The sequence below is a fragment of the Malaclemys terrapin genome, chromosome 2, assembly GCF_027887155.1.
Source record: "Malaclemys terrapin pileata isolate rMalTer1 chromosome 2, rMalTer1.hap1, whole genome shotgun sequence".
NCBI lineage: Eukaryota > Metazoa > Chordata > Testudines > Emydidae > Malaclemys > Malaclemys terrapin.
Window position 1 is genome coordinate 223290641 of NC_071506.1, and position 23336 is coordinate 223313976.

Below are 23336 nucleotides of genomic sequence, written 5' to 3' on the forward strand. Positions count from 1 at the left end.
TTTTTAAGCCAGCTCTAAGAGGGAGCATGATCAGGCCTGGAGTTTCCTACAATGGTTACTTTATATGAGCGGAATGAAACAAGAGCAGAAATGAAGGCACCTTCAAATAAAAAGAGATAAATTAAAATTAATGCACATATTCTAGATAGTATCCTTTTTACATATCTGCCTTTATTGTTCATATATATGTTTTTTAAAAGGAGTGAGGATATCTGCACTGCTTCTTTAAATGTGTGGCAGAAAGGCGCTGGTGAAGGTTCTAGTCAGATGTGCTATAGTGACATAGAGAAATAGACGAAGAGTAGCCTTAGGAAGAATATTGTTTTCCTCATTTCAATAAAGTTCCTTGGCCAGTTTCTGCAGAAAGTGACTCTTTCTGTGATTCATTCCCCCATGACAAAAGAAACAGGCCCTAAGACAAACAGCTGACTTTACATTGATCAGTTCTTCAGCTATGACCTTTAAACAAGGACAAAATACAGTCTTTAGAGTAGTTTAAATGCTATGTTGTGCACATATTTTGCTAGCTGATTCACTAAACCTTTCCTTGGAGCTTTTAAAAGCTTCTATTTTAAATGCTGCTGTCTAAAAATACAGTAAATATGTTAAAAGCTTCTAGCCCTAAGCATTGTCTTTTTTCTGACATAATACGTCGGAAATGGTAGGTTTAAAATGCTGCCTCTGGTTTGGTAGGGAAAAAGAAGAGGAAAAACATTTTAGATGTAAAGGGAGCTGAACAGCAATTGCACTTGTCACTTTTTCATATTGAATACATGTTAGGCCTTGTCTACACTACGAGAGTAGTTCGATTTTACTTAAATCGAATTTTTGGAATCGATATTGCAAAGTCGAACGTGTGTGTCCACACTAAGGACAGTAATTCGACTTTGTGAGTCCACACTAACGGGGAAAGCGTCGACATTGGAAGTGGTGCACTGTGGTCAGCTATCCCACAGTTCCCGGAGTCCCCGCTGCCCATTGGAATTCTGGGTGGAGCCGCAAATGCCTTCTGGGTAAAAAAAATGTGTCCAGGGTGCTTTTGGGTAACTGTCGTCATCCGTCCATCACTCCCGCCCTCCCTCCCTGAAAGCGCCGGCGGGAAATCAGTTCGCGCACTTTTCTAGTCAGTGACAGCGCGGACGCCACAGCACTGCGAGCATGGAGCCTGCTGCAACCATCACTGCAGTTGTGGCCGCTCTCAACGCCTCGCAACTTATCATACACCTTTCCCTGAGGCAGATGCAGAAAAGTCAGGCGAGGAGGCTACGTCAACGCGGTGATGGCCTGAAGTCTGAGAGTAGCACAGACCTCTCAGAAAGCAGGGGACCCAGCGCCGAGAACATCACGGTGGCAATGGGTCATGTTGATGCCGTCGAAAGGAGATTCTGGGCACGGGAAACAAGCACTGAGTGGTGGGACCGCATAGTGCTGCAGGTCTGGGATGAATCCCAGTGGCTGCGAAACTTTCGCATGCGGAAGGGAACTTTCCTGGAACTTTGTGAGTTGCTGTCCCCTGCCCTGAAGCGCAATGACACCCGGATGCGAGCAGCCCTGACTGTCCAGAAGCGAGTGGCCATAGCCCTGTGGAAGCTTGCAACGCCAGACAGCTACCGGTCAGTCGCGAACCAGTTTGGGGTGGGCAAATCTACCGTGGGGGTTGTTGTGATGCAAGTAGCCAAGGCAATCGTTGATGTACTGCTGCCAAAGGTAGTCACCCTGGGAAACGTGGAGGCGATCATAGATGGCTTCGCAGCGATGGGATTCCCAAACTGCGGTGGGGCCATAGATGGAACTCACATCCCTATCCTGGCACCGGAACACCAGGCCAGCCAGTACATTAACAGAAAGGGCTACTTTTCCATGGTGCTGCAAGCACTGGTGGACCACAGGGGACGTTTTACCAACATCTACGTCGGATGGCCGGGCAAGGTTCATGACGCTCGTGTTTTCAGGAACTCTGGTCTGTTTAGACGGCTGCAGCAAGGTATTTACTTCCCGGACCACAAAATAACTCTTGGGGATGTGGAGATGCCTATAGTCATCCTCGGGGACCCAGCCTACCCGCTAATGCCCTGGCTCATGAAGCCCTATACTGGCGCCCTGGACACTGAAAAAGAACTCTTCAACTACCGGCTGAGCAAGTGCAGAATGGTGGTGGAGTGTGCTTTTGGCCGTCTCAAGGGGAGATGGAGAAGCTTACTGACTCGCTGTGATCTCAGCGAAACCAATATCCCCATTGTTATTGCAGCTTGCTGTGTGCTCCACAATCTCTGTGAGAGCAAGGGGGAGCCCTTTATGGCGGGGTGGGAGGTTGAGGAAAATAGCCTGGCTGCTGATTACTCACAGCCAGACAGCCGGGCGATTAGAAGAGACCAGCGGGAAGCGCTGTGCATCCGGAAGGCTTTGAAAGCAAAGTTCCTGAGTGAGCAGGGTAACCTGTGACTTTAAAGTTTGTGTATTGAGAAGCTAAACCTGCCCCCGTTTCTTTGCCCAGTTAATGTTGACTATCCTATCCAGTTACATACCCCCTTCACCCCACTTCCAACACACGTTTCAAAATAAAAATAGTTCTACTTTGTTAAAGCACACCGTTTTCTTTAATACTGTATTCGCGGGAATTTTTTAAAACTGGGACGCAGACTGTGGTGCGGAGCGGGTGTACTGTAGTGGCGCGAATGCAGCTTCTAAACTCAAGGATTGACAGGCTCCGCTGCGGTGGGATGGTTGTTTCAACGGAGCCTGTCACCCCTCCTGATAGGGACTGTGTGTATGGGGGGGTCTATGTGACTTTGTGGCAGGGGGAGGACGGTTACAGATCCCCTGCTGTGTGGCTCTGTGATCCTGCCTAAGGACCGCCGCTTAAGATCTGTAACTGCCCTCCCCTGCCACAAAGTCACAGAGCAACCTACCCCCCACCACATAACATGAAAACAACCTCCCAGACTAACCAGGGTAACTAGTCACTGCATCACTGCACTATGTATGTGCCCTGCTGCTGTGCCTGCCCCCGACTATATACCCTGCCAAAGGTGACTGTCCTGTCGAATTACCAACCCCCTATCCCCCCCTCCTCCAAAAGAACATGATGGAAACAGTAGTTAACAGAAACGTATTTTTTATTATCAACCAAACATGGAACTGGGAAAGTGAAACTTGGACGGGGGCTTGTGTCAGGCGGGAAGGAAAGAACTTGTCAAATTTTGGGGAATGAGAGCCTTCTGCTGCTCGAGCTCTCTGCAGGGGTGGAGTGAGAGTTAGCAGGGACTCTGCCGCCTCTCCTTCTGTGCACTTTGGGTGAGGGGAGTATGGGACTTGGTGGCGGGGGAGGGCGGTTAGAGATGGACTGCAGCGGGGCTCTGTCCTCCTGCCTCCGTTCCTGCAGAACATCCACAAGGCGCCGGAGCGTGTCCGTTTGCTCCCTCATTAGTCCAAGCAGGGTTTGAGTCGCCTGCTGGTCTTCCTGACGCCACCTCTCCTCCCGATCCATGTTGGCTTGGTGCATTCGGGTCAAGTTCTCCCGCCACTGGGTCTGCTGTGCTGCCTGGGCTCTGGAGCAGGCTATAAGCTCCGAGAACATGTCCTCCCGTGTCCTCTTCTTCTTATGCCTAATCCGCGCTAGCCTCTGGGAGTGTGATGACAGGCTAGGTTGTGAGACAGTCGCAGATGGGGCTGTGGGAATGGGAAAAAGGGAGTGAATTCCTCAGAAAGATAAATGTAGTTGTGAACAAAGAACATAGTCTTTCTCTGTTAACAAGACCATGCACAGCACCTATCACATGCGCACTCAGCACAAGGTCGAATTCTCGGCCTTCGCATTCAGTGCCTGGGGTCTTCTACAGCACATTTGAGAAGCCTCTCAGGAGAACGGAATTTCTGTTGCAGGCAGACATGGTAAGCCGTAGACTTGTGGCAGCTTAAAACTTTAATATTAGCAATGGCCTCATTTCACATTGAAATCAATGTCGGTCCCTGCTGCCAGCAATTCGGCAAGCAGGAAGTCTGCTCCTGTCCCACACCCTCGCGGCTGTCCCCGGGAACGATCCCTTTCGGCTGCCCCTCTCCCGCCTCCACCGCGTGGCTGCAAACCAGCGGTTACAGTTCTGTAAAGGAACGGCAAAGCAGTCCCAACACTAACATTCCCCTACCTCATTCAAAGCAGGTCATCATGAGCGACATCACCCTCATGAGGATCTCTGACAGCGAGAAAGAGAGAATGCTCCGGGAAAGCCTGCAAAGACCAGGGCCGTATGCCGCCATGCTGTGCAGAGCAATGATTCCAGAGTACTTGATAGTCTCGTGGTGTGGATTTCCAATTACCTCCAGGAGAGCTTCCTCGAGATGTCACAGGAGGATTTCTGCTCCATCCCCGGACATATAGACCGCATTTTACTGTAGCTGCTGTAGCAGTGACTAACCAGTAGAGCGGCTTGGGCAGGACAATCATGCAAAACCGGACATTGCTAGATTTTTTTTCAATAGTTGCACTGCCCATGACTGAACCGTTAAGCTAATCAAACTAATCATGAGAAACCCATTTTTTAAATTGTTAATATTCCTGTTCTGTTACAAATAAATGTTTAGATTTTTACAACACTTACTGGCTGATCCTTCCCCAGATTCTGTGTCAGGGGTAACGGCTGGGGAGGGTTGGTAGGGGATCTCTGTAAGGGTGATGAAGAGATCCTGGCTGTCGGGGAAATCAGCGTTGTGAGCGCTGTCGACTGCCTCGTCCTCCTCATCTCCTTCCTCATCTTCCCCGTCCGCTAACATGTCCGAGGATCCAGCCGTGGACACTATCCCATCCTCAGAGTCCACGGTCACTGGTGGGGTAGTGGTGGCGGCCGCACTGAGGATGGAATGCAGTGCCTCGTAGAAACGGGATGTCTGGGGATGGGATCCGGAGCGTCCGTTTGCCTCTTTGGTCTTCTGGTAGCCTTGTCTCAGCTCCTTGATTTTCACGCGGCACTGCGTTACATCCCGGCTGTATCCTCTCTCTGCCATGTCTTTAGAGATCTTCTCGTAGATCTTTGCATTCCGTCTTTTGGATCGCAGCTCGGAAAGCACGGACTCATCGCCCCACACAGCGATGAGATCCAAGACTTCCCGATCAGTCCATGCTGGGGCCCTCTTTCTATTCTGAGATTGCACGGCCATCACTGCTGGAGAGCTCTGCATCGTTGCCAGTGCTGCTGAGCTCGCCACGATGTCCAGACAGGAAATGAGATTCAAACTGGCCAGACAGGAAAAGGAATTCAAATTCAAATTTTCCCGGGGCTTTTCCTGTGTGGCAGTTCAGAGCATCCGAGCTCGTACTGCTGTCCAGAGTGTCAACAGAGTGGTGCACTGTGGGATAGCTCCCGGAGCTATTAGCGTCGATTTCCATCCACACCTAGCCTAATTCGACATGGCCATGTCGAATTTAGCGCTACTCCCCTCGTCGGGGAGGAGTACAGAAGTCGAATTAAAGAGACCTCTATGTCGAACTAAATACCTTCGCGGTGTGGACGGGTGCAGGGTTAAATCGATGTAACGGCGCTAACTTCGACATAAACGCCTAGTGTAGACCAGGCCTTAGAGGCATTAGGTTCTAGGTGACCTTTCCAAAGCATTACTAGGCATACTTCCTTTTTAAAATTATGATGGATTTGGACTTTCCTACTATGCTGATGAACCACGGGCATTTTCTACTACAGCCAATTAGAATGAACATCTCTAAAATTACACAATTTAAATGCATCTTTATTAATAAATTCACTGTCATTAATGTCAAACAAGTCCAGTTAACAAGAATGAGTTTAGGCTCTTAGCTGTAATACACACACTATCAATAACAACCAGTTCATTGGACAAAAGACAGTGATAATAGTTTTAAAAGCTCTAGAGCTAGAAAGCATGGTGGTTCAATTAGCTAGATGCTGTCTTTCAAACTCTACTGTACTCGAGTGGCTATGACTGAATTCCCTATTGTCACAGGTTATATTTTAAAAATGCAACTATAATCATTAGGAGCTCTTTGATAGTTTGACAGCTGCTATGCCCTGGGTGTGAAAAAAACCCTAAAAATGAAATTATATAGTTAATCCTTATTGCAAGCTAAACTGCAGGCCTTAGAAAAGTACCATATTAAAGGGAAAATTCTCATTCTATGCACACAGCTCAAGTAAAGGGTCTCGAACGAGCTGTAACAATGGCTGTGGCCCTTGAACACTATCTATACAGGGCTCTGGGTCAATGTACATGCAAGCCATTTAGAGATAACACTCCCACTGCACAGTGGGAGAATGGAGTCCCTCTTTTGAGGCCTCGGAGTTGCCTGCCCTTTTCCCTTCCTTGCACTGGACACCATTTCAGGCCTCGTATGCCCATGGGGTAAGGCAGCCTTTAGACCTGAAGCAGTCTCATACTCTCACTGACACTGTAATACCGGGTATCAGTGAGAAGAAAGTACAGTAAGCACACATCAAAAAGAAGGAAGAATAGGAGGAACGAGATTGAGAAAAACAGTAAAACTAAAAGGGGGTTAAAAGTTACAGCCGAAAAAAGATCAAGGATGGGAGAGCTGAAACAATCTGAACCATTCTTCCTCAAATAACCCCAGATTTGTTTTTAGTCACCATCCATGGTTTTGTCCTCCTCTAGTTGACATACATGCTGAAGTGATGGTACAGGCCATGCACTGTTGGGCAACAATAATGAATCTATGTGCAAGTAGAATATTAGACATTCAAAACATTTTCATGCTAGGATTATGGAAAGTGAAATGAAATATTTTGTCATAACACCTCCACTATGGTATTGTTATTTCTGTATTAATAATTTCAAAAGGAATGCATGATACCTTAAGTGATTATTTATCAAATAATTAAAAACAGAATAGTATAATACATACTCTCTTCCATAATATTTTGGTCGGTTCTCCACCTAAATGTGAAAAGAAAGAAAAATATTAACAATATACTCAAAATTACACCAGTAACATTAAAATAAAAGTCAAGCAAATGAAATACTGATCATCAATGAAGACTGCAGCATCAAATTCAGAGCATATGCTTAAGCTATCAAAAAAAGATAAACAAGAGTGCCATGGTACGTGAAGTTATGTTAATCTGAAGTTATAGTACACAGAGAACATATGGTGAAAAATAAAATAAAAAATAAAAATAAGCGGTTTTATTTTCATGGATTTGTGATGACTATGAATATAGTGAATGGTGAAACAAATGGGGCAACATGAGTCAATTGTATTAGATGTGATCAAACAGATGAAGAATAATTTACTATTTTTTCTCATCTATTATTTATACTACATAATAAGATTATTTTTATCCTGTGCTGTTTCTCAGACATTGTTGCCTATAAATGGCAAATGTCTAAAGCTGAAAAATTTAATGTTCTCAGAAGATTTTAAAAAACCCCAACAAAACAAAAAACCCACCAGGGTTTATGGATTTAATTCTGGTATGAAATTACTAATGTCTCAACAAAGCATGAGCCTAATCTGAAGTACACCACTGAAGTCAATGGAAAGACTTCCAATTTGGCTTTGGACCAAGCCCTAGTAGAGTAACACGCCTATACTCAAACTTCAGATATTCTGACATGTTGGTTTACCACTCAGGCTGCAATCCTGCAATGAACTCTGAGCTGGGGTGCCTTAATTTATCTAAAGCCTTTGTTTTAATCGTTTGTATTATTTAATTGCCTGGTTTATCTGAATTATTACATAGTCTCAATTTCAGCATGTGATCCACAGACAACTATATGGTAGCTCTGTATAATGAGAAGGATCCGATTTCAGTTCTGACTTTCTTTACCAATTGTAAACAAACTGGTTTAGTATTACTCTCTGAATGTTCCACTGTGTGGTGTATACTAGGTATTGAGTTCCACAAAAAAAGTTACATGAAGTTAAAAATCCTCAATCCTCAAAGTTCATGGACTTGGTTTATATACAGACAAAAAGAACAGATTTACAAAATAGTTTATCTTAGACTTTGTGGAGACAGCAGAAATATGATGCAGCATAAGAAGCACCAGAGAACCCTGAAGTACACACTCATTTTTCAGCAGTTTACAAGTGAAAGAAACACTACACCAGCAGGGGGCACTTCTTTCCAAGGTTTCATACACAAGGTTTTTATTTGTTTGCTCAACATTTATAGAAAAATATTTTTTTTGAATATTAATTTATAAAATGTCAATTTTTTACTGCCCACCTGAATTTATCTATAGTGTGTTAGGAAAATCCTCAGAGGATATTTTATACAGCTGGATTTTTTTTTTTTTTTTACATGACTGGCACTATAATTTCTCTCCAGCTATGATCTTTGGCTGTAGCCTTTGACACTTCCCTCTTATATGGCATGAAAAATACAACTGGAACCAGAATGTAGGCTTGTAAACTTAAAATAAAAATCAAATAAGCTCTATTTTTTTTCCAAATGAGCTCTATTGTGCACCGGAAGCCAGCACCATACTTCCAAACAACAAATATATGAAATTACGGAAAAAGTAATTTTCTGCTGGTGCAATAATCCATACACTGCTGTACTGAGATGTCTGACCTGGTACCCTGAGGTCACAGAGGCTAGGCATCTCAGACATGATATAAAGAAATTAAAGTTAGAAATTACTTCCTTTCAATAGTCCAACAGCAGTATCAAGCCCTTGAATCCCCTACCTCAGAACCATAAATTGCTACAACAGAGTACAGTAATTTGGATATTTGAGAAGCAGGAATAAAAGAAAGAGAATAATCTTGTAGAGTGAACCCAGAGCAAAATCTGAGGCACATCTGAGCACAGGTTTTCAATTTCTAGACACATACATACAGATCTTGTTTAAACAGTGCAGATGGTCAGAGAATTTTTAGCAGGATTGCCAGTTAGAATTTTGGTTTTAACCTCCCTAGCTCATTTCTGATGAGATTGTAGACAGGGGTTAAATGAAAGGGAAAGAAGGGAGTAGGGGGGGAGGCATTACTCTTATTAAATTAAAGTAACCAGCAAAATACAGAAATGTGCAGGATGTTGAGTTTCTTTTGTTAAATATTTACCATTCAAATCTGCTCATGTGAAACCCATATATACATACACTTAAGCACGGGCAGCAGGTATAGTAGGCCAGGGGAGGCTAAGACTCCCCTAACCCAGGATGTGGCCCCACCCATGCTCCGCCCCGAGGCCCTGCCCTTGCTCCCCATCTCCCCGAAGCCGGCGGGAGCTCAGCTTGGGCCAGAGGCCTGGAGCTCAGGGCTTGTCCAGCCGTCAGCTTGGGGTGGTTCGGGCAGGTGATCAGGCCAGCTGGCAGCCTGGGGTTTGGGACAGCTGGGACGGGCAGCAACTCGGGGATCAGGGCAGCTGGGGTGGTTGGGCAGTGCTCGGGGCGGTTCAGCAGGGCTTCTCTGGCCACGGTGTGGGGAGAAGGGAGGGGGAAATCAGGTGGAAGGGGTGGGGGCCAGGTGAGCTAGCCTCCCCGAAAGGGGTGTTCACACGCCACCCATGCACCTAAGCATAAAACTAGAGAAAAGTAAATCTCAAAATAATGTAATTCTGATAATGAGAGAAGGACAGCAACATATTTTGCATTTACATAGTGTGACAGACATGGCAATTTCCTGCAATATCTTTGTGAGATCTTATTGTATTAAATTTATGTACCATTGTGGGCCAGGGACTGTATGTAATTCCATCAGGGAGAGTGACCACAGCTCTTCCAGGAACTAAGAACAGCATGAGGTGATTAGGCAAATTCACTTGGGTAGTAAACCTCTAGAGAAGTACTCCTACCTGGAGACACTCACGTATATTAGTCAAACTGGATTCTCCAGAGACCAACAGACAAAAAAACCAAGAGACTTTTGGATAAATAGCCTGAGTTTAAACTGACTCAGGGCCTGCTTTCTGATCCAGCAAATGGACAGGACTTCCTGCCCACGGTGGACCCTATTCCTTCCTGGGAAGGGTTGGGAGGACTTTGGCTGACCGAGGCCCCATAAGACTGATGCGTGTCCTCTGGTGAGCTTTTCGCATGTATACAGGAACTTTGCTTTTTATGTTTTTTCCCCTAGTGCCTTCATCTTAAGAATAAGTGTGCTTGCTTATAAAGGACTATTTGGAGCTTGTGACCGCTGGCTATTACAGCTGTTCATAGCCTTCAAACAGAAAGCAAAGACACTAGTCTGTTTAGGCATTCTGGCTTTCTGGGAGTAACATAATGTAGTTAGGGAACTATGCAGCCTGGAAAAATCCTGGTCGGGGGGCGGGGGGAGGGAAGGGGAAAGGGAAAAGAGAGAGAGAGAGAGATGTGAGTCTCCACCCAAGAGAGGTGATGGCCTAGAATTGGTACCCTTGGTGGACCATGGAGGGGAAATACATGTGCAATTGCCCTGAACTATGACATATAGCACCTTTCTTCTTGGAGGATCTTAATAAACCTATGGGCCAGACTCTGATAATTTGCTACTCAACCTGAGTAAGGGTATCAAATGTGGCCCCAGGTGCATGCGAAACCCCTGAATACAACCTCTTAGGTGGACACAGTGGCTAGTCAGCATGGAACACTCACAACAGACTCCGGTTCAGCTGAACCTGTGTCAGTCTTTATCCCACAAATGAAGCACTGCACCTAGCAGATAAAAAGCCAGGCAGCTGTTGTGTTGCGAAAACACTGACCGGCATTTGCTGAGTTCTTATATAACCAGTATGGGTGGCCTCTGCTACACAATAAAATCAATAGCGCGTAAGCAATACTAATTCACAATTACAGGCCCAGCCCCGCTGCATGAGTTCCTTACAGCAGGCAGTGCACTGCACAAAGGTGCAAGGAGGAGATTTTTGGCAAAAAATGAAATTACATCTTTAATGTTCTTACAGAGAAGCCAAAACCTCAGATTTTAAGGTCTCAAATGAAAGACACATGCAGAGTAAACATCATGGCACTCAATTTATCTCAGAAGGCTAAAAGGCTGAGTCAGCAAGGCTGGGATTTTTATTTATTTCTAGTTGTCTGTAGAATCTCAGGATCATTTTCAAGAACGTAACACACTAGAATGACACAATCAACCTAAAAATACCTCCACAAACCTCAGACACTCAACTACTGCCAGGCCATTTCTTTAGACAGGAACCTGAATAGACAGACAGATCTTGCAACCTATCCTGAAGGCCCATAAACTCAGGTTCTGTCAGACCAGTGAGGAAATCACATTGCAGACTTGATGACCTAGCTGCTGAAAATGTTCTACTGCAGCTATATCAATCTATGGCCTATCACTGAGAAGATCCTCATTGATTTCAGCCACCAGGAATGAGCATGACAAGATTGGAGGTTTCAAGATAACTAAGAGCTATATCATATTAGACTTTATAGATCAAAATCAACACCTTGACGTACACCTGTGAACAAACAGGAAGCCCGTGATGTGTATGGAGCACAGGTTTACACTCCCGAGGAATCTTGTAGTAATATTTTGTACTATCCGAAATTTGTGCATGAACTTCAAGGGAAGTTCTATATATCTCAGTGAGCAAGACAGACTGAAACTCAGACTGGGGTTACGTTTCGCCACCTGATGTGAATGAGTCCAAAATAAACAAGCTCACTTTGAGGACCATTCTGCTTACTTGGACTTCACAGAAATCACAGCAGAGAAGAACGCTCTCACCATCTCCATTGGCGCCACACCATACTTTTCCACAATTTCTCTATGGAAAAGACAGTTACCTTTTCCATAACTGGTGTTCTTTGAGATGCGTTGCTCATGTCTATTCCACAATAGGTGTGCGTACTCACCGCGTGCACTGGTGTCGGAAGTTTTTCCCCTAGCAGTACCCGTAGGGGAGCGCCCCAGCGACCCCTGAAGTGGCACTTCCATGGTGCTGTATAAGGGGTGCTGTGCGCTTCCCACACCCTCAGTTCCTTCTTGCCAGACAACTCCGACAGAGGGGAAGGAGGGCGGGATGTGGAATAGACATGAGCAACACATCTTGAAGAAAACCAGCTGCGGAAGAGGTAACTGTCTTTTCTTCTTCTTCTGTCACTGGCCTGGGAGAACACCGAGGCCAACCAGAGCTGGAAGGGCCTCATCCTGAGTCTGGCATGGCGAACCACATACGTGCACACCAACATGCGATCCAAGAGCTGGAGACACTCTCTGGCTGTTGTCACTGGAAACCCTGTGACTGTGCTGATAAGCCCTTTCAGGGTCTCGAACCTGTCCAGTGGGAGGGAGACTCTGGCTGACGTGGCATCCAGGACTGCCCCGATAAACTCTATGCGTTGTACTGGGACTAATGTGGACTTGGTGTCATTTACCAACAGGCCCAGAGTGGCGCCACGTGATCCTGCACCTGCGACCGGGAGCTGCCCTTGACCAGCCAGTCATCCAGATAGGGGAAGATCTGGACCCCGCGGCGCCTGAGGTAGGCCACTACCACAGACATACACCCTGGAGGCAATGGACAGGCCAAATGGGAGGACAGTAAATTGGTAGTGTTCCTGTCCAACCATGAAATGGAGGAAGCGCCTGTGCCCCTTGAATATATGGATGTGGAAGTACGCGTCCTGCAGATCGAGGGCAGCGTACCAGTCCCCAGGAAGGGAATGATGGAGGCCAGGGAGACCATGCGGAACTTGAACTTCACCATATACTGGTTCGGGCCTCGCAGGTCCAGGATGGGCACAAGCCCCCCTTTGGTCTTCAGGACAAGGAAAGAGCGGGAGTAGTACCCCTTGCATTTGAACTCCGCTGGCACCACTTCCACCGCGCCTCGACCAAGGAGCAGCCCCACCACCTGATCGAGCTGGGCCTCGTGAGAGGGGTCCCCCTGGAGGGACGGGGGTGGAGGGTGGTTGGGCGTGGTAGAGGTAAACTGGAGGGTGTAGCTCCGGGAGATGGTGCTGAGGACCCTCGGTCTGAGGTCAGCCGCGACCACTCGGGGAGAAAAGCACACAACCGGTTGGAGAAGGGAAGCTTTATTGTGGGTGAATCCCTGATGTGAACTGGTAGGTCTTCCCCGGGCACCCCATCAAAACTGCCGTTTCCCTGCCTGTTTGCTCTTGGAAGACCCAGGCTCGGGGCAGACCGAGACTGCCTCTGCAGGCGTTTCTTATAGTCCTGCGACTTTTTATAAGGGGACTTGTATTTAGAGTGGGTGGCCTGGGTGGGAGCCTGCTGTGGCTTAAACTTAAGTCTAGCTGGAGCCGGAACATAGAGGCCTTAAACATAGTACGGGAGTCTTTCAGGCCATGTAGTTTAATACCCATCTGTTTCACGAACAGGGCCTTGCCATCAAACGGGAGGTATTGCAAGGAGGTCTGCCCCTCACTGGACAGCCCAGACAGCAGGAGCCACAAAGCCCTTTTCATGGACACTGTGGAGGGACCGTGCAGCCATGACCGCTGCATCTGATACTGCCTGCAGGGTTGCCCTGGCAGCCGCTGTACTCTCCTCCACCAGAGCTTTGAACTCCTTCCTGCAACGCTCCTGGAGGAGTCCTCGAACTTGGGCAGAGAGCCCCACAGATTGAACTCATACCGGCCCAGGAGAGCCTGATGGTTTGCCACCCATAACTGGAAGCTCAAGGACTAATACATTTTTCTCCAAAATAAATCCAGCCTTCTTGAATCTTTATTTTTCGGAATGGGGGCTGGTTGGTCCTGCCGCTCCATGTGGTTGACCGATTCGACCACGAGGGAGTTAGGAGCAGGGTGGGCGTATAAGTATTCATGCCCTTTGGTGGGTACAAAATACTTGCGTTCTGCTCTCTTAGAGATGAGGGGCAATGAGGCCGGGGTTTGCCACAGGGCATTTGAAATTTTTGTCACCCCTTTGTGGAGTGGCAAGGCCACCCTGACTGGTGCCGAGGCGGCCAGGATGTTAAAAAGGGAGTCCGAGGGCTCCTCCACCTCCTCTGCCTGAAGGTTCAGGTTTGATGCCACCCTTTTCAATAGTTCCTGGTGGGCTTTAGAGTCCTCCTGCGGGATGGAGGGAGGAGGGGCCATAATTGCCTCATCAGGGGAGGGTGAGGAGGCGGGCACAGTACTTGCTTGTCCACTGACACCGAAGGATCCACCACCTGGTCGCTCTCTGGGCACGGTGCTGAAGATGCACGTCCCACCAACTCCTTCCTTGGAGGCTGGGAGAGGGAGGCCGATGGCTGTTCTGAGGCTCCGGCCACTGAGTGAGCCCCCACTGTGCCAGCCACGGAGCCCGGTGCCACCGGCTGTGGCACCGGCGGAGCAGGGTGTTCGGCCTGGCTGGCCTGACCCATCGATGAACGACTACGAAGGGAGGCTGGGCTGATGTACAACCTGCCGCTGTCCCTGGACCTGGAGGAGTGGTGATGCTGGGAGCAGTGCCAACCACAAGATTGTGATCCTGACATGGAGGAATGGTACCGCTGGTAGCTGCTGCTCCGCAAGGACAAGATGATGGTGATCGATGCCTGGGGCTGCGGGAGCAGTGCCATGGCAAGGTCCTGGAGCAAGATGACGAACGGGAACGGCATCAACGTTCATGTCACGACTGGCTACGATAGCCCCTCTGAGACGAGGACCTTCGGCGGTGTCTGCCTCAGTCCCATCAGTATCTGCTCCTCGAGGCGGAGCAGTGCCTGGAGTCTCTGTCAGTTGGAACCCAGCCAGGCAACCTGGTGGGAGTCGAAGGCGACCTGCTTGGACTACGCATGGGACGGTCGCTGAGCGGCAAAGGGCATCGGGAACGTTCCCTCGACTGTGACCGGTACCAAGTGGGGGGCGGGGACTGTGGAGATCCCAGCGGCGGCTTGCCTCTGGGCTGCGGGGCCAACATTGGCGGTGCTCCTGGTACCAGCCACTTGCAGGGCCTCTGGCATGGAGGGCATCCGGATATCAGGGGAAACCTGCTCCGAATGGGCTTGGTTACTCCGCTTGACCTGAGTTGGAGGCCTAGAGGCCGATGGGGACCGAGGACTGCCCAACATGGGTCTAGCCTCTCCCCCAGTCTTGCTCCGGTGCGGCGGCGGAGGAGGCCTCTTCTTAGCCTTCTTGGCGTGGCCTGCGGATGGGAAGCGGTGCCAACTGGTAAATGGCGCCGGGTGGTAGCTGCACACTGACACCGTGGTACCTGGTGCTGACTTGAAGCGGTGCGCTGGATTCTGGGTCAATGCCAACTCCATCAGGATGGCCTGGAGTCTAATGTCTCTCTCTCTTGGTCCGAGGCTTGAACGACTTGCAAATCTTGCAGCGATCGCTGAGATGGGTTTCACCCAAACAGCGTAAACAGTCCGAATGCAGATCACTCACTGGCATCGGTCGCCTACAAGTGTCGCATGACTTAAAACCTGGGGCACAGGGCATGCCCCAGCACGGGCGCACTAACTAAACTAAACTAAAACTAATCAAACTACAGGTACTACTAGACTGAATGAACAAGAGTTCTGGAGAAGAGCTGTAGCAAAGCTGGAGCAGAGCAGTTCCGAAGCACCTTCACTGGTGGCAAGAAGGAACTGAGGGTGGGGGGAGTGTGCAGCACTCCTTATACCACGCCATGGAAGTGCCACTCCAGGGGTCGCTAGGGGCATTCACCTACAGGTACTGCTAGGGGAAAAACTTCCAACACCAGTGCACATGGCAAGCACACACACCTATTGTGGAAATACACATGAGTAATCACTGGAAGAAGAAGAAACAGCTGCATTTCACAACTGACCAACACAGTTTCCACCATTCATGCATCATCTGTGCCAGATCAGCATTATAAAGTGTTGACCAGTGAGGAGAGTGCAGAGAGAGGGAGCACTCAGGACCACCATGCCAATATACAAAAGTTGTGATTATCATAACCACCCAGCCTGGACCAATAAAAACGGTCACCTCTCTACAATAAGAGTAAGCATGAGCCCTAACCTCCAACTGTAGGCAGTAATGGTCTGATCTAAGAAGTGTGCCATCACCAATCCCAAACCAATCCCCCTCCCACAATTCAGAGTGACCACTATTGTCTATTGAGCCAGAAACCATACTGAATAGTTCCAAGGTTATTGTTTTAGCCATGAGATCCTTGAAGAGTCATCATCTGCATGGATGCTAAAATCACTCAGGGCAATAAGCCTCAGTGACTCCAACACCAGGGTAGATAAGCAATTTGTTAACTCAATCAAGAAATCAGAACTGTAGTGGAGTAGCCTGTAAACGTAACTATTCCAGGATCCATACACAAGCTGGACAAACAAATTTAATTTTAGAGTCGGAGACTTCCTATGCTTAAACTCAAATTAAACCAACACAACCACCGCACTTCTGAACTGTCCTTCTGAAGCTCAGGTTTCAGAGAATCTGGGCATTCCAACCCTGATGCCTAGACAGTTAAAGTACATTCTCGCATCCCCCTACTAAAACACTTATTGAAACATTTATTCTAGGTCCATGATTTCCCCCCCCTATGTTACAGCATATTCTCCGAAACACAGTCTGGTGTAGTACCAGAAGTTTATATTCAATACTTAAAACTAAATTAACCTCTCTCATTAAATCTATTCGTTAACTTGTCTAATTATGCATAGTTCTTTTAAATAATTTTAAAGCTTTACTACATTTTAATATCCTTGAAATTGTGATTCCTTTTTAGACCAGGAGTGATATTCAGTGTACAGCATATTGCAATAAAGTCCTATGCCACTGTGCAGGATAATTCTTCACGAAACTATTGGGAATCATGCGTTTGGGAGATGAATATGCCCTAAAATGGCAGATTGTCATTTCATGTATATCATCTGCATCCAAGTCACACTGCACTGAAATGAGAAGACACCCTGAAGAGTTCTTTCCATTTAAGTACTGTCACAGAAATAACACCCCTAATTTCAATAAATGTTCTCTCTCCTTTACTTTATTCTATGAGAAATACACTCTAATTTAGCCATTAAAAAAGAGCTAAATGTTTAAAGTAAAAAGGGGTCAGGGAGGTAAGAGCCATTTATTCTCAAATCATAGAGATTAAATAGTGCTACTTTAATTGCATTATTGATCAAATCTTCCGATCTTTATCAAAACCCTCATCTGATGTCAATGGGAGTTTTAACTGAGTAAGGACTACAGGTTTTGGCCTTATGTGTATACCAAAAAGGTACAATGATACATATACACCTCTACCCCGATATAACGCGATCCGATACAACACGAATTCGGATAGATCAAAGCAAATTCGATATAACGCGGTTTCACCTATAATGCGGTAAGATTTTTTGGCTCCCGAGAACAGCGTTATTTCGAGGTAGAGGTGTATTCCAGATGACAGACAATCCTTCATGTGTGGCAAGATTAACAACTGCTTTGGACTTGATTCTTTGGGGCACTACCTTCCTGGTGTCAGTAATCATATGTTGGGAGTGGGTCATGGGTAGGACAGGGAAGGGGGAGCCATAGCAGAGTGGAGCTCCATTATACCTAATATTGTATCCCAATGGCATAGGATCCTTCCTGGACCTTGCATTCTGGGGAATTTAGGGCTGCTCCTCTGCCTCCCTAACTTACACCAGTGCTAGGCAGCCCTAAATAAGGGAACTGGTTCACATGTCCCTCCAATCCATGGACAGAGTGGAGAATCAAGACCTTAGACTCAGCAATGTCAGTGGGCTCATTTCTGGCAATAAAGACAATTTCTTCTCCACTCAATTTCTCTAAAAGTTTAGCCAGATATTTTTTGCACTTAGAATTATGCTTAATAATTTTATAATCATTTCCACTCTACCATCCATAAAAACAACTCAGTTCAATTCGACCCCAAGAGAGAAGCCTAGTAAGATGTGAAGGTTCAGAAAAAGGAGGAGTTAATCTTTAGATTAGTTCATGTTATGGCTGGATTACCACTATGAGCTAACCACAAACTGCATCTCAGAGACTCATCAATGCAACAGGTTAGACAAGATTGTAAGCCCCTTTAAAACAAAACCGAAAAGTCTTGTGTAGTATCTCAGCAGTTGGCTATTGTAAAGTTCTCACTTCAAACAAATCATTTTAAACACCTAGTTAGAAACCTTATGTTCACAAGACTTAGCGAGACTAAGTGTCCTTCTAAACATAATGAAGAAATGGAGAGCTCATTTTACAAGTGATTCCTAAGTAGCTTAACCTTGAAAAAAACGTAACTACAATATTACAATTCTAGCAAGTGATTGAGTCTACTTACCTCCTTTTATTATAATTGAACTGTTACCTACTTGTCAGTCAGTCAATGAGGGATCAAAATATCCACTTTTGGTTTTGCAAAAAGAATTATCTCATGACACTGTCAGACTATTTAAATTAGTACTAGTAACACCTAGCGGCCACAATTGGGAATCAGTGTCCCATTTTACACACAGTCACTGTACACACATTTAATTAAAAGATGGTCCCTGCCCCAAAGATCTTATGATCAAAGTAACAGTTTACAGTCTAAGCCAGGGATCAGCAACCTTTGGCACATGGCCCGCATTGCTTCCTCCAGCCCCCATTGGCCTGGAGCGGCAAACAGTGGCCAGTGGGAGCTGCGATCGGATGGTAAACAAACCAGCCCAGCCCGCCAGGGTGCTTACCCTGGCAGGCCAGGGGCCAAAGATTGCCGATCCCTGGTCTAAGCAATCCTGCCTAGGTAATGAAATGATAAGTTTTATATGTTTCGGTGTGACCACTGGTCCTGGGAGTTCCACAATGAAGTCTGGGGTGATGGTGGACCAAGGCCTAACTGGAGTCTCCAGAGGGACTAATGTGCCCTGGGGTCTAGTCCGGAGCATCTGGGTACATGCACAGCACTCACAGGAATCTATGTAAACTTGGACTTTGACCCGCATGTGGAGCCACCAGAAAAAATAAAGGACAACCATGCAGGAGATGTTAAGGCAGCCAAAGTGACCCATCAATGGAGTGTTGTGGCACAGTTCTAGCACCTCCAGTTGGGGGCATCCCAGGGGAACATATATGGGAAGGATGTTATCCTGTCCCCCATGGAGTGAGGCATATTAGCCCCTAATGGCGTTGACTTGGTTCCTTGGGTGAATGGGTCTTCTTCTGAGGTGGACTGGATGTGGGAGACCAGTTCTTAATTAATTGTGGCATTAACAAAATTAGTAGGCTTGGAGATAGAGGGGCTTGAAGGTAGGTACCTTGTTTTCCTGGTAGTATTCCCCCTTTCGTGACGGAGTATCAGCTTTCCCACTTTGGTTTCCCAGGCAGTAGGTGATAGTAAACTCAAATTGAGACAAGAACAAGGCCCACTTTAATTGCCTCTGGTTCAAAGTTCAGGTCTTGCAGCGGTACATGAAGTTCTTCTAGTCAGTAAAAACCTGTACCGGGTGCCAAGCTTCCTCAAAGTGGTGACACCATTCTTCGAAAAGCAATTTTGATTGCAAGCAGCTCCTTGCCCAGTATTTCATAGTTCATTACTATGGGGGTGAATTTCCAAGTGTAGTAGGAACATGTGTGCAGAACTGGCTGGGGTCCAAGTTGCTGTGAGAGTACCACCCAATAGCCACATTGAGGCATGTGCCAGAATCAGAGCCGTGGTGAACGCAGTATTGAGATGGTCAAAAGCATGTTGGATATCAGGAGACCACGTGAAACAAATGGCTTTATGAAGGAGGGAAGTCGGGGGGGGGGGGGGGGGAGACTGTTCATTAGAGAAGTTGGCAATGAATTGCCCATAAACATTTGCAAAATTCAGGAAAACCTGAAGTCCTCAGATGGTCCAGGGTGCTGTCTAGTTACAGATGGCCTCCACCTTCAGTAGGTCCATCTGGACAAAAGGATGGCATGAGGAATGTCCACTGTCCTCTTCCCACCCTACAACTTACACACCCAGAGGGTCAAGATAAGCCAAACATCCAAAATGCCACCCCAGGGGGTAGAGTTAAAACTCTGAGATTAAAACTGTGATTAATCACGGCTACTTTTTTAATCTCACAATTAATTGCGATAATTTTTTAAATCATTTGACAGCTCTAGTATTGATGATTAATTATTATTATTATATTATTTTGTTCCCTTAGAATTCTAGGTCTCACATTTCAGCTGAGAAAAAGGCATTTCTGCAAGAGAAAAAAAAACCCTCTCCCTTTCATTATCATACAAAATTAGAGAGGAAACTGCTTTTTCTAGGAACCATATTTTTTGCTTGCTTTATACACAACCCAGCTGGAATTCAGAACAATGAACATAGCAATTAGCTGACATTTCTTTACATAATAATATAGGTTAGAGCTCGAAGGCCTTGTCTACACTAGGGAAATTTCAGACAAATTTCTCACTGTTGCTAACACTGGTTCAGCTGAACCACTGTTAACAGTATTGAAAGCCCTAATGTAGATAAGCCCACTAACCTGCACACTGTTATCAGCACTGTGTCAATAAGACTTGCTCTGAGCAGAACAGTAAAAGCTAACTAAATGGAGTGGCTTTAAATATGTAGCCTAGTACAGAATATAATATATTTCAAGACTCATTGCAAGACACACACACACCCCCCATCACCCTCTTCCCAAAAAAAAGAGAGAGAGAAAGAAAGAAAACTGTAACAAACTCACGGTTTACCCACAGTTACTGAAAATGTCCCCAAGTCAAACACTGTCAGCATTCATCCTGTAATTCCTTACTTTATTAACACTAAAATATTTTTGAAAAAACTTACTTAAATTAAAAATAACATGTTGAAATGGAATTTTCAAACTGAATGCTATTAAAAATATTATTCTGGTATAAAAACAAAAAATGGCACATCTTGCTTTAATTCTTTACTGCAAATGTGCCATTTTCAACCACCGTTTCAGTAGAATAATCCCAGAGAGCCACTACATACATTGACTTTCTATAATAAAAGAATACACTTCTTTATTGTATATCTTTATACTTGCAAACACCAGCACACTGTCTAGAAACTCACATTCCAGCTGAACATTGCTTTTAAAATAAACTTTTTATTTGTAAAGGATGCCCATTAAAATATTGGAAGGAATCTAGAAAAAGCAAGGATACTGGCAGAAATCTAATATTATTGGAAAGAGAGGATATTCACAGTACTCACACTGCCGGTGGTTATTAATTAGAAATCATTAGATATCCCAACTCTCAACAGTTCAGCATGTATCTCACTGGAGCGATGACCTGTTCTTGCTGACAAGATTTTTATGCAGGTGGTAGTGGGAAAAGAGTGTAATTAGGAAAGCTCAAAGATACAGAGCCATAAATTACTTACAGTCCTGTCTTAACTTTTACACAGACTTTACGTACTGCAGGTGCAATGGGTAGGGGAGAGGCTGCGGTCCTGGCCAGGTCTATGAGGAGAATGAGGAGTCCCTGGCCATGGAGGAACCCACCCCTCTGCTGAACAGTTCCTGCCTGTGGAGGGCTCCCAAACACCTGGCTGGTGAGTAAGAGAGCTGGGACCATGACAGTGTAGCTGCAGAGAACTCCCTGCATGACCCTGGATCCCTGCAGGTGCCAGGTGCAGGAGGGAAGCTGCAGTCCTGGTGGGGCAGAGCAGAGACCCCCGGCCAGGACTGTAAGGAGGAAGATGTATACTGGAATTTATGAGACTTTGTGATGTGCACTTCGCCTGCCAAAAGAGTCATCAGCCACCAAAGCAAGGCAGTACGCTTGAGACAGTATGCTATTGCAGAGTTCTTGATTGGCCTGTTTGCCTACACATTTACTCCACTAGCAGTATCGTTGTTATGCTTCTTGATTAAGTTGTATTTCTTCAACCTACAACTGAGTCGTGAGTGTAGATAAGGCAGAAGTGGGGAGTGAGTGATACTCTTCCATGCCTATTACCCATGGCTCTTTTGAAGATATGATACTGAATGACTATGAAAGAACTGATTATCTGCATTTTCACTTAATAAAAATCTTAATGGGCTCTCCTTTTGAAAACTGCTACAGCCCTTGAGCACTAACTATCATCAGTTTTGTATGGGAAAATAAGAGAAAAGTTTTGTTAAAGCCTTTTGGCCTACGTGCATTGGAGTCCCAAAGGGTCACCATGTTGGTGTCTTTCTTGAGCAGCATTTTTGACAGGGACAGACTGAGAGAGACTTTAACCACATTTGCTTGTCCCTTTTATGATCTTGTACGCTCAGCTTACACCTTCATCTGAAAGAGCATGAAGGCTTTCCTTCTTATGCCAAAATTTTGCCCTACTCTCAGATAACTGCTAGCTGGCATCTATGAGAGAAAGTGTAAAACTTGATCTTATGATTAAAGCATTGGGCTGAGAATCAGGACATTTGCATTCAATTCCTGGCTCTGGTGCAGACTTTTTATGTGACCTTGGGAAAGTCATTTGAGCTGTCTGTGCCTCAGTACAACACTTCCTTGCACCACAGAAGTGTTGTGAGGATAAATGTTTTAATGTTTGAGAGGCACTCGGATACTACATTGATATTGGCTATTTAAAGAGACAATAGCATGGTGGAAGAGGGCAAAGCAGATAATTAAGACTTTTGGGAATATCACACTGATACATTTCTTTGTATTTCTTCTTAAATATTCAGGGGGTTTTAACATCACAACTTGTATATTTTTAATTGCATTTGATTACTGTATAAAATTTATATAGCGAAGAACTCAGTATTATTAGTAATATCATAATATTTATTATTGTAACTATATGTATTGTAGGAGCTTGCAGCCACTTTGTCCTTGACATGTTAGAAGCCAAAACCATCCCAATTTTATTGATTTATTGGAGAAATCAATATATACTTACAATATCCTATTTTTATAATTACCAAGACACAGTACGGAAGGAAGGAGTATTACCATATTCAAAAGTTAACTAGATAAACTAGGAGAGATGAATGGCATAAAAAAAAAAAGCAGACAAGCATGAAAATGTTGATTCAGCAATCTTTTTCAGTTCCATAGATTTCTTACATTCTACAAACTTTAAAGTTTCCATGATATGCCAGAACAAAATTGCTATTAATTCAATATTTTATCTTGAACGCTCTTGCTAACATTGGACAGGCGAGCCTTCTTTCATGAAAAAGTGCTTTTTGTGAACAAACTGCATGAATTGAGTGAAGACATGTTGCATATCTTTAAATATGTAAATATATGGATCTTCTCCTACAACACTATGAAAAAAGGGAAACACAGCATTTAGGTATTGCATAGAGCAGAGTCATACGATGCCCTGATTAGCATCTCCACAGGAAAGGGGTCTCTGTAGTGGTTAAATCTTGTGTATTCCCATCTCTGTGCTGATTTAACAAATATTAATCCATTTTTAAAGACCCACCTTATAATCTGAAAACAATTATATAAAATATGTTTCACAGTATTTTAGAAAATGGAAACAGACAGTTGCTCTCAGCATATAG

General features: G+C 45.5%; 1 protein-coding gene across 1 annotated transcript in view; it reads right to left on the reverse strand.

Moving 5' to 3' along the window:
* CHN2 (chimerin 2) overlaps window positions 1-23336 on the reverse strand; it is a 211629-nt gene that overhangs the window by 93452 nt on the left and 94841 nt on the right. Inside the window, exon 4 of the mRNA XM_054020062.1 lies at window positions 6890-6921. Coding sequence (XP_053876037.1) covers window positions 6890-6921 — 32 coding nt within the window. The remainder of the gene's footprint in view (window positions 1-6889; window positions 6922-23336) is intronic.